We start from the raw sequence: 12,666 nt of genomic DNA, 5'->3' as shown, positions 1-12,666 counted from the left end.
AAAAATTAAATTAAAACTTAGAAAAGGGAAAACTTTTTGACTCCTATTTTCAGGCTGGGAAAACAATTCGAAGCATAGACTATTCACAAATTCTTCAATAGTTTGTGCAAAATTTTAGAAACCACATTGGTATAACTGCAGTCCTTCCTTCCCCACCTAAAGTCCTATATATACAGTGGGGTGGTTTCTGATTGTATGCGAGTTGTTTGATGTACCAATATAGCATGATGGTTATAATTGTTTAGGACTGGAAACCAGCAAAACTCTAGGTAATTGCACTGCAGTTTTTCTAGTGGTGGGTATATAGAGTTTGACCTTATAAATAAGACTGGATTGGGATCTTATATTTTAGATTGGGAATTAAAATTGCTCCCTTCACAATTGTTGGCTCCTATCATATATGCGAAAAGACCAAATACTCTTGTTAATTTGTTGGGAAGTGTATCAATTTGTTTTATGTAGTAAAAGACTTGGAAGTTCGAGTGTCGAATCCACAGAGACTTTGATCTTGGTTGTAGTTAAAGTGATACACACCCAATTATTGAACAATTAGAAGTAGAAGAAATAAAGAATTGTAAGTGTGAAATTTGAGGGTAAAAGAAAAAGGTAGCAAGAAAAATAAACAATAATTTAAATGATGAATTCATAATGTGATTATGTTGGGGCCTAAGATGTCAAAATTACTTGTGATGTAATATTGATGATTTTTCCTATCTAATGAAATCTCTGTTTTCACCTACATTTATTTGGACACTCTATTTTTGGTTTCATGCATGAAAAGTCTAATTTATTTATTTTTTTCTCTCAAATTTCTTTGTAAAGATAAAAATAATAAATCACATTAAGATCAAAGATGTATGAAATAGGCTAAATGAATATCAATCTATTTTTAACAATGATTTCATTTAGATACCCTTCACCAGTTCTTTAGAAAATAACCATTTTTAATGCATTATCCCCTAAATATTATATGGATGATCAACCCATAATAAGCAAAGAAGCACAAAGAAGAGTAATAGAAACATAATTACATTAAATAGATAATAGAAAAGGTTACATTACAAGAGTTGACCTGCCAGACTCCCAACAATTGGGGTTTAGCCTCTCATAGCCATGAGAGACTTTACAATTCAAAGGTTAATATGGATGAAAGAAGGGATTGGATGACTAGAAGAAAGGAAGGGAAGAATGACTAAAGAAGGAGAGTCTCCCTTATTAGAGGTGTCTAGGCTTTGGATTTCTTCACTAGAGAGCTCTGAGACTCGGTGTGTCTTTTCCTTCCGTTTCCTACTCCTTTTATAGGCTTAAGGTAGCTTACTTTTCATGTTGACTTTGCGCTGAGCTTCACGCTGACTTTGCGCTGAGCGGACACTCCTAGGCTTAGTGAGAATGACGGTTTAATCACGTGCTTAGCGTGATGTTCGCGCTAAGCGTGGCCTTGGGCTTTCTCGTGGGTCTTTTTCGCGCTAAGCGTGAGCTGGTTGTTAAGCGAGTACACACACTGAGCTGGTCTTGTGCGTTAAACGAGCTGTCCAATTCTTCCAACTTTTCTTTAAGGTTTTTTCTTTCATTTTTTACATCAATTTTCCTCTAAAACACTTGAAATATTTTTCTTTTGACTTTTGCTGATAAAAAATAACATAGATATTAATTTCTTTATTATTTCATTAAAAATAATAGTAAAGTGAAGAAATTGTAATCATTCTTAGCCAAAATTGACTATCAAATTAACTCAAATTTTGCATTTATCACCTTCCCTCCTTAACTCCCTTATTAGCACCCACCCTTCTCCACCAACCTTTCTTCCTTTCTTCTTTCCTTGCTTCGCGAAGTTCTCTACATTGCACTATTTTTTTGTGTGTTTGTTATTCCAACGGAATCATGATTTTGTTGTGCAATTTTTGTTGTGTTATAGACTTTACAACACGATAGAATCACAATTTTGTCATGCTACAAATTATGTAACAAAATGGAATCACAAAATTTGTAATTTTATTGTGTATTGTGCAATGGAATTGTACTTCTGTTGCACAATGTTTTTTGCACCCCTATTAGTATAACATAAGTGTGTTTTTGTTATACAAAGTGGGGAAGAGTATTTTTGGAAATTTTGAATGTTGGTAGGGACTAATAGCAAAGGTGGTAGGACCACTAATTGCTCCCTTTTAGATTTAAACAATTTTGCCAACTTGGTTTGATGGACTAGGCCACACTAATATAGTATAATTTTTTAAAAAGTCGAGCTTATTTGACTTAGTAATTTTTATTATTTATTATTTTAAAATTTTCTTTTGTAATTTTATATATATCTAATGATTTATAATAGGCCAATTTGGCCCTTGGCCCGGTGGTTTGACATATGGTTAAGATGGACCAACAAATTTTCAGTCTCTGAGAAATTTGCTTAACTTTTACATCCTACCCCCTCAGAGTGCCCCTTTACAAATATTCTCAACAGACATTTTGGTGTGCGCTGATCCCATGAGAGTAGCACATAACAAAGCAAAGACATGCACAGTAAAATATCAAGTAACCTATTGAATAACTTCAGGGTTTTAAGATTTATAAGTTCAAGGCCTTATACTCATACTGATCAGATTCATTCAGAAAACTAAATCTTTAGTGTTTGGAAAGCTCTTTTGTAGAGAAAAATATTTTTCTTTAAAAACTACTTCAAGAAGTTACAAAATTTGGTTATTTCTCTATAAGCACTTAATTGGTTGAGGGGTGTAGAAAATTCATGCAAAATCAATGTTTTAATAGGATGAGAATAATAGTATAAAAATGTAAAACCATGCCAAATTATAACTCAAGAAAACAGTTCTAATATAGTGCAAATGAACCGGGTTTCTCAAGATTACTGTTCACATAATCACATCTAAACTTATGATTTATTTTTTATTTTTTTAGAGTTTAATGGTCATACACTCTGATTATGTAAAATACTTTTACACTATTGTTTAATCATAATTTACCATTAATATAATTTTTAAAATAATTATCATAAAAAAATGAATTTATCATACATAATATAAGTTGTGATCAAAAGATAATATAATTTTTTTTTATAATTTTAGTGTATAATTTTTTATATATTCTAAACTTATGATTCTATCTTACAACTTTTTCTTATCAAAGTTATTAATTGATGACACATATGAATCATAAGATAGACCCAATCCAATCTAATAGTTTTTCTCAAAGTGCATCATAATGCGCAGCCTAGGATTAGTTTTCAAATAAAGCCTTAGAATTGCCTTTTTGGGCACATGTTTTTTTTCGTCATATATGATGGGAACTATCCAATAAAAGAAAACTACAATATCACCTTTCCTTCTTTGATTATGAAGAACAGATCACTCCTCTTCAACTGCAAGTGGACAACGGCCGAAACTTTTCTGTATCACAAAAGCATGCCAAACAACTTTTTTTTGGTCTCATAATTTATTTGTGAATGGAAAGAATAGTTTATCTTTATCAACTTTAATATCCTTTTAAATCTTTTAACCATGGACAATGTTGATGTACAGTATAATCTCCTTTATATATTGTTTTGCGAATCAATAAATTAAATATATCTTTAAACAATACAATGTCCCAAAACCTGCTTGAAATGTAAGCATTTTTTTTAAAATATTTACAACAATTAATTTGAGGTTTGAGAGATGAATTATGGGATGCTTCTCTACCTATTTTCCTTAGTGAACAAATTGAGAGAATGATAAGCAAATTGCCAAATTCTATTGGGATGATAAAGTATAAGGGTATAAAATCTTTCAAATTTGGCTCTGGGTGACCTATCTTGGAACAAAACATATTAATTAAATATATCAATTTTACATGCCTATGAGAGTCATGTTGACCAAAGTTTCACATGCAGGACCATGTAATCCTCGAGGTGGCGTGGGCGATTGATGGAGAGTAGGGAATCGTATTAGAATTTGGATGGATAAGTGACTACTACTTTATGGGGCCAATTGTAAAAGGTCCATATATAGAGGTGAAAATACGAGACAAAGTCTTCTTATGGTGGAAGACTTAAATTGATAAAAATACTAGTTAGTGGAATAGATAGTTGATGTTCTCTATCTTTTCTCATTCTAATAATGTGGTGATAATATTGTAGATTCCATTATGAAAAGCTAGCATAAGGATGTAATATTGTTTTGGCATCATATCTCAGATGGTTTTTATTTAGTGAAGTCAAGGTATAATCTCTTTATGGATAAAATATTTCCATCTTAAATGTTCTTCTTTAGTTAATTTATCCAATGATATTGTTAGCCGGAAAAAAATGATGGTTTATAAGTACTATCCCTAGGTATAGGGATGCAGTGTGGAGAGTTTGCTCCTATATACTTCTGATAAAAAAATAAAGGTTTTTTTAAAAGATGAGTTTAGGTTGATCTAATTTGCCCAACAATAAGAGATTATTCTTCAAGCTCTCTTAGTTTAGTCAAATATGGCTTACATCCCCAAAAGAAATTCACATCAAGAATTGAACCATTTGGCTTCAATGGATACATGAATTATGATTTTACAATCAAACAACATGGAGGGTATGCATTAGCTCTTTAAGTGCTTTAGCTATATGCTGGTTTAGTAGAAACCACAGAGTGTTCAATCATTGAAGCATATATATGGTAGGCAAGCTAGCTAATATATGCACCCTAGCAAGACTAGTAGAAGTGGTAATTGTTTTTTGATGTCGTTTCTTATTTGGTTGGATGAGTTACCTTGTTAATTTACATCCAACATGGGTTAACTTGGTATAATATTTACATCTTAAGCTAATATTAATATCGTTTTCTAAAAATATAAAGATTTTAGAAATTAATGCTTATAATTTCAAGTAATGAAGAATCTCTGTACAAAATAAATAAATAAATAAATAAAGAATTCGGTTGTCTTTTATTAATATCTAAGATTTGAGTATTGTAGATAAAAATTATAAACAATGCTTTATTTCTTTATATAGATTCACCCATTTTAATATCTATGGTTGTGCGTATTTCTTTTAGGTGTACTGTGAATTTTAAATTTCCGAACCTTCAACTTCGTATTCTTGTTGACCGAAATTTTAGAAATGTACCTTAAATAGTAAAGTGTAAAAAAGTACATCAAATTATTGGACTATTTTTTCTAGCAGTTAAATTTGTTGGGGTTTAAAGTAACAACGCGTACCCCAATATAGTAAAGAATAAACTAAATACCTTAAATTATATATAAATTATTAGCTTAGGAAGAGAATTGAAATGGTAAAAAGAGATACTTGGATATGATTCTTCATTGGTAATAGAATTGAATTATAGAAAAGAGAGAGATGTGGGGTGAAAGAGTGAATCTTCAAAGATATTTAAAGGGTGGAGTACGTAGCAGCAATGTGTATGGACTGTGCCTACATCCATTCCCTTCCACTCATGGTGTGATCTGGAATAGAAGTCGGTGCCTAAAAAAAAATGTTTTTTTTCCCTCTCCAATAATGTTATTATATATACATGTATTTTTTATATTATTATTATTATTATATCACCTTTTTAAAAAATAAAAGAGATATTTTAATATATTTTCCTTATTTTTAACAAACATATAAGGAGTACATAAAAATATTGATATGTCAATAAAAAGGTTTTTTTTTTTTTTACTTTTCTTACTAAATTAAGCCTATAAGGGCATACTCATCAAATGTCCCGTCCCAGGCCATTTAATTAGATTGGATAGAAAAAAGGAACCAAAGAATGCATAGTTGCATGCTCATCATATCTATATTTAATTTATATATATTGTAACACTTGTGGATTCCACAAGCGTATGAAGATTCGAAAAGAATAATAATTCTTCGAAGACAACATGATTAATGAGACAATTTACAATCAAACTCGGGAACTTTTAGAGCGAAATGGTGGCATGCCACTTTCTACATGGCATCGGAGCGAGACTAGAGAGCAAATCATGTATGATACTGATAAATAGGACCAATATATATACATATTGGTTGGGAACATAAGTATTTTTTTTTATAAGAGAGAATCTAGCTTGAATTGTGGAAGATTATTATAAATGATGAAAAATTTCTCTAAATATAAATATTTAATACAACTATATATTTAAATTTTGAATTTTTAAAACTAATAATAAAATTGGAATAACTCCACGATATATATTCTTAAAACATCTTCTTAGTAATTATTTTTATATTAGTAAAAATTAAATAGAAATGAATTTAAAATTTTGAAATATGCTTTTTTGTTTAGTAATTATCTTCTTTTAAAAATTTCATCAGAAAATTTTAACATGATTTTATAATAAAAAGTTTATAATTTTTAAATTTGGTGTTAATTAAAGTTATAAATTCAAAAGTGTATAGAGGTCAGTTAACTATTAATTTTATGAAATAACTAATAATTATTTTATTTCATTGAATTGATATTTTAAAATTTAAATAATATTAGTTAAAAATATTAGATAAAAATATTTAATTTATAAGCGAAATATACATAATTAGTTCAATGTCTTCACCAAGCCTTTCCATAGATACTCCTTTCCTTGTTTTATTACCATGTTAGGATTTGAGAACACACACAGTCCAACTGGTGGGGAGGATTAGCGTGTGTTTAGTCCACTGTTATTCTGTTAAGTGATTATTAATTCTATTAGTTACTAGCTGACCAGCAAGACTCTTTTTGCCTTTATTGATATATTGCTTATGTAAATCACGCCAATATGTTAATTTATAAAAATAAGATTTGAAATTATTGTCAAGCACATTCACAAGGTCGGCAGTCACTAATGACAATTGGCAGCTAGGAATTAAAACGAGACAGATCACGGATCAAGAATAAAAGAGATAAATTTAAAATTTTAATATTTATTTTTATCCCTGTTGAATTTTATCAGATTTTGGTATATTAATATTTAATTATATTTTAATTCAAATAATATATAAATATAATGAATAATAAAGAAATAAAAGTTTAAAAAATTTAATAATTCAATTATATTTTTAGTTAAATATATATTTTCAAATTTTTTATTTAATTATTTAACTATTAAACTAATTGATTTATATTTTCAAAAGTTATAAAAATAAAATCCTTAATATTTATTATATATATTATGACAAAAAATTATAAAAAAATATAATACTGACGAGTATGAATACAAGTATAATTTCACACTCATCTTTATCTTCCTTAAATAATTCTAATAATACCCATATACAGTTAAAATAAATACTTCCTATTCAGTTTGGATGAGTACGAGTACCCACAAGTACAGGATTATTTATCATGTTTATTGAAAATATCGTGACTTGAATTTAAATATATAAGTATTTTAATTTTGAAATGAGAAGAGCTAGCACATTTTTTTTAAGGACATACCCGCATCTTAAACTTATAAATACTTTAAAAGTTAGCTTCCCCAATTTATTGAAAGGAATATTAGAACGTTCTTACATAATGAGAAAGGAAATGATAATTTTTATTTACTATAAAATTTAAAACGCACATTCTGACATCATGCCCTACAATTCTATATTACCTAGTTATTTCTTGGACTATCGCAATACATCGTTTTTTTTTTTGTGTGTCTTATATTAGGTTGATTTGCATCATTCCCCCACTAAGAAACGTGCCTTAGATGAAGTTGCTGATTAATGGAAATTAATATAAACTAACGTACGTGGATCTGATTCACTCGACCTCAAGTGGTTTATACCTCATTAAGTTCAAATCAAACCTCATTGAAAATAGTAAATCAAGCAAACCTCATTAACTAGAGAATATTAATTTTCAAATAAACCAAATGGCGCAAACATTCTGGTGTTACTTTTTCCAATCCTTTGAGCTAGCCTTTTTTATTTATTTATCAAAATGATATAATTTTTTCAATTAGTTACTAAAATAGGTAGATTCTTAAAAAAATATAAAAATGGATAAATCATTTTTTGAAAGACAATTTCATGTATAAAGAAATCATGTTTCAAAACACAACTTTTCTTTTTCAAGTTTAAAATAAAACAATTATAATGATTAAAAATGATCATAAATTATTTTTTTAGCCGCCACAATGAGAGGTTTGTATGTTATTTACTTAGTAAAAAAAGTCGCCACAATGAAAACATGGCAAAAAAAAAAATATAAAAAATGAAGAAATTATTAAAAGGCTATTTACTTAAAGATTATAGTTAATTATTGTTAATATATAAGTTTATCTTCGTGTACGTAACTTTAAACAGGTCCTTTTTATAACTTTAATTAACCAACTTAGATTCGTCTTCGTGTGCGTAACTCTTGATATGTATTCCTAATTCTACAACCAAAAAAGAGAAAAAAAAAAAACCTTTGCGCGTAATTAATTATTTATATTCATAATCAAATGGCAATAACTTAAGCTCCATTAGTAGCGCTACCACTCAGTAACCATGAGCATTAGAAAAGTTTAGTTCTCAGCATCTTTTTGCCATTTCATTGTTCCACTTCCGAGAAATTAATAATTGTGCATGGTTTATTATATTATTTTCGGCACTCAAATAATTATTCTGAAATTTTTTTTAATTAATAATAAATATATTTCAATTATAATTTCCCCTAGCTATCTGGCATATATTATATATACTAAATAAAAAAAAAATCGTGGTTTCTGCAACACCGTGTCTACAAAAAAAATGATCCCCACTCACGTCATTTTCCTTTATAAATGCAACATCTTAGTCCAAAACTGACCAAACTTGTATTCTGGTAGGAGAAAGAATCTGCAAAGGGTCATTGCGTAGAGAAGCTAGCTAGCACTGAAGCACACACATACACAACACGAGAGTACGTGAATTGAAGAAAATAATTAAGAAGCATGGAATGGAAGAAATATTATTTGGATGTGGTGCTGGTACCATTGGGATTTCTGATAACCATTGGTTATCACGTTTGGTTGTGGCATAAGGTTCGAACACAGCCTTCTTCCACCATAATCGGAATCAATACTCATGGAAGACGCTCCTGGGTCCCTGCCATGTTGAAGGTATTGATCTCTTGTCCATCAAAACATTAACAAAAAAATTAATATTATAATTTGATTGTTTCTTTTCTCATTAACTATTTAATTTCTTTTGGTGAAGGCATGGATATGATGGAGCTAACTATTCCTAATTCTACAACTGGATATATCCCATGTTCATATGAATTATCATATATACTAATTAATAATCTCTCCATATATATCTTTTTGAATATTTCGAGTATTAAATAGAAGCTAAGTAGTCAATTTCTAAATTAAACTTTTAAACTACTCTGTTTTTTGTCCTTGTTGAAGAGTTTATTTGTTTCTGATTGGAGCCAAATATTGAAACCATTATTAATCTTATTGGATCGTATACGTACGCAGCATGAATCTTGTACTAGTAGTGGATCTGGGGGTATTGATATGACCAAACGACTTTTATTTATGATCTACCTCTGTCTTACATTTTTTTAGCGATAAAATTTGATATCATCGATCTGTTGTTGCCAATCAAAACCGCACTCTTCACTGGCTATGTCGCTATAAATTAATAAAGTTTTGTGAAAAAGTATATTTGCAAGTTAAACGTAATGTGTCCTTGGAATATTTTGGTCTAGAATATAATTGACTGTTCGGATAATTAGAAAATAGTTTTCAAATTTGTTTAACGTAAGTTATCTTGGGTTAATCTTTCCAAGTAAGAATTTTAAGCTTGCAAATAAGGTTACCGAGAACTTTATATCTTTTATTCGATTTTACTGACGTTGTTTGTATTTGTAATTTTTTTATTATTATATAACATATTAAGTTAGAACTTATATATATATATATATATATATATATATATATATATATATATATATATATATATATATATATATATATATATATATATATATATATATATATATGAAGGATTATGAACTTGGTTATTGTTGTTCTAATTATATTATATAAGTTGTCATGTTCTGATTGTATTTGTATTAATTTGCAATATTTTCTCATTTTGTTGATTTTAATTCATTAATATTACACTTTGAAGTACTCACAATTTTTGCTTAAATACTTCTTGGAATATTTATTTATACTTAGTTATTATATTTTATTTTATATTTAAATTATACTCCAACGTTTATTTCTTTAGTTTTGTGTTTTAAATATTTTTAGATAAAAGAATTTATTTAATGTGTAAAATGTGTTTTAAGTTCCTTAGTTTTCGGTTAAAATTGGTTATAGTTTTTACACTCTAAAAACCATGATTTTGATTATATTTTTTTGTAATTGATAAATTTTATCCCTCATCTTAGTTCTTAAGTTTAGTAAAGAAAGACAAAATTTAACAATTACAAAAAGTACAAGAACCAAAATCATTATATAATGACTAAAATTAATTTTGATAAAAAATTGAGACACAGGTAAAATACCTTTTATCCTTATTTGATTCAACGCATTGCTAATTGTTTTTTTTCAATTCCAAAGTTGAAATGTTCCAACAAAATATATAATTACTTTAAGAATAATTTAACTGAGTTAGGTCCAAATGCCAAGCAAGCTTCCACTTCAAGCTTGAGGGGTTGGAGGGAAGAGAGACTTTATGAATATTTTGCGTATGCTTAAAATTACTTTTAAAATCGGCCAGAGTGAAAGGGTTAAGGTAAAATTAACAATAATTAATCAAACAGGACCAGGTTCTAAGATATTGCTTTAGTAAATGGATTCCAGGGCCCTGTCTTTGCCGTGATGTTTATCAGTTTAGAATCTTTAAATGACAAACATACAGATATGAATATTCGAGAGAATCTGCATAAAACTGGCTGCCCTAGGATTTGGGATTTTTTTATGAGAATGGCCCATCACTTTCATATAAAAGTGGGTTAGTAACTTCATATAAAATAAAGTAGGGTTAACGACAGCGCATTTTGTTTCTGTGGTCTCGTGTTGATTACAAGCAAAATGATTTAAAGAAAAGATGTCATTCACGTTTCTCACCACAATCTCCACGACGCAAAGTGGATCGCCCTTTTTGAAGACTTAATTGTCCTGAGGAATATGAGTTTGTGCTTTAATTAATTAGATCTTAAGCAGTAGTACTATTTTTCTTTGTAGGTTAATTAATTAAAACCATGTGTTCGGCACAAGCATGGCTACTTTTTTCTTTGAGGAAAGCGTGCATGGATATATACTTATAATCAACATATACCGCATAAATATTTGGTAAAAGAAAGGAAATGTGCTTGATTTTAAAACTCAAAAAAATTATATTAGCTAGGTGCCGCTGAATCCGTTTTGTTTTTCTTCTCATCAAGCATGCTTCAAATATATAAGGTTATAGTCCACATAATACACATGACCTAAACCTGTAGATGTTGTGATGAATATGTAACTTAGTTTCTATATCCCATATACCGTAACTTAATTACAATATATTATTATTCAATTATAAATTATTATTTATAAAATTGTTGATTTTAATAATAATTATTTTAAAAATTATATCTAAAATGATTTCTAATTGATTAAGTGTATGAATATAAAATAAGAGGTGTTGTTGAACAGCATGAGTTATAAACCTTTGGTTCTTATTATATTTCTATATATATATATAAAAGTGTATGAATATAAATGGATCATGGATAATTAAGACAGAGCAATATTTTGTTCATGGCAGGACATTGAAAAGAAGAACATCCTAGCAGTGCAAACTCTTCGTAACATGATAATGGGATCAACTCTCATGGCCACAACTTCCATTCTCCTCTCTGCAGGCTTGGCAGCTGTGATAAGCAGCACTTACAGCGTTAAGAAGCCTCTGAATGACGCTATATATGGAGCCCACAGTGAATTCATGGTAGCACTTAAATACGTGACACTCTTAACCATATTCTTATTCTCATTTTTCTGTCACACCCTGTCGATTAGGTTTTTCAATCAAGTGAGCATCCTCATTTGCACACCACAAGATGTCATGTCCTCCTCAATAGTAGTGACCCCTCAATATTTGACTGAGCTTTTGGAGAAGGGAACCATTCTGAGCACTGTTGGCAACAGGCTTTTCTACTCAGCACTCCCTCTTCTGCTTTGGATCTTTGGGCCTGTGTTGGTTTTCTTGTCTTCTGTGGCAATGTTACCGATTCTTTATAACCTAGACTTTGTTTGTGGGAATAATAATGGGAAGGGAAAGATCGTCAAGAATGACAAAGGGGAGGACTATGTTTGATCTGTGTTGAGCTAATTATTAGATCAAAACATTAAACAGATAAGGTAATTAATATGTTTATATAGGTCTTTAATTAGGTGTGCTTCAGTTACAACTTTAAAGTCGTAAAGTTGTTGTATTTTACTGGCACAGCAGCCATGTACATGCTGAAGCGTTTCATGAAATAATAATTCAACTAGCTTTTCTAACGTAGCTTTCATTGTGCATGATTAACATTATTAACCCTTTAGCTGTAACCTGACGGAAGCTTTATCTTATGGCACTAAAAAAAGACTAGCTAGCACTACTCATTCAATATTTTTTTTTTATAATATTTTTTCTTCTTCTTTATCGCTCTTTATTACTACATTATTCACCTTATCTCACATACTTTTCTCTCCTGGCCTCTTTCGTAGTGGAAATTTGTTGTATAAAAATGATTTTTCACTAAAATAACAATAATAATGTTAGAT

The 12,666-nt window shown here is 29.2% G+C and overlaps 1 protein-coding gene across 1 annotated transcript; it reads left to right on the top strand.

The window, feature by feature from the left end:
- Window positions 1-8,718: 8,718 nt before the first annotated feature.
- LOC100816068 (uncharacterized) lies at window positions 8,719-12,406 on the top strand. The gene is made up of 2 exons (XM_003536136.4): window positions 8,719-9,018; window positions 11,666-12,406. Exons 1-2 carry the CDS (start codon window positions 8,851-8,853, stop codon window positions 12,212-12,214), a joined length of 717 nt encoding a protein of 238 aa, XP_003536184.1. The 5' UTR covers window positions 8,719-8,850; the 3' UTR covers window positions 12,215-12,406.
- Window positions 12,407-12,666: the final 260 nt, after the last annotated feature.

The sequence above is a fragment of the Glycine max genome, chromosome 10 (assembly GCF_000004515.6).
Source record: "Glycine max cultivar Williams 82 chromosome 10, Glycine_max_v4.0, whole genome shotgun sequence".
Classification (NCBI taxonomy): Eukaryota; Viridiplantae; Streptophyta; class Magnoliopsida; order Fabales; family Fabaceae; genus Glycine; species Glycine max.
This window is presented reverse-complemented; position numbering and strand designations above follow the sequence as displayed.

Coding starts and splice junctions, on each gene's coding strand:
- LOC100816068 (XM_003536136.4), top strand. CDS start 8,851: ATGGAATGGAAGAAATATTATTTGGATGTGGTGCTGGTACCATTGGGA. Junction 9,019..11,665: donor GGGTCCCTGCCATGTTGAAG/GTATTGATCTCT, acceptor TGTTCATGGCAG/GACATTGAAAAGAAGAACAT.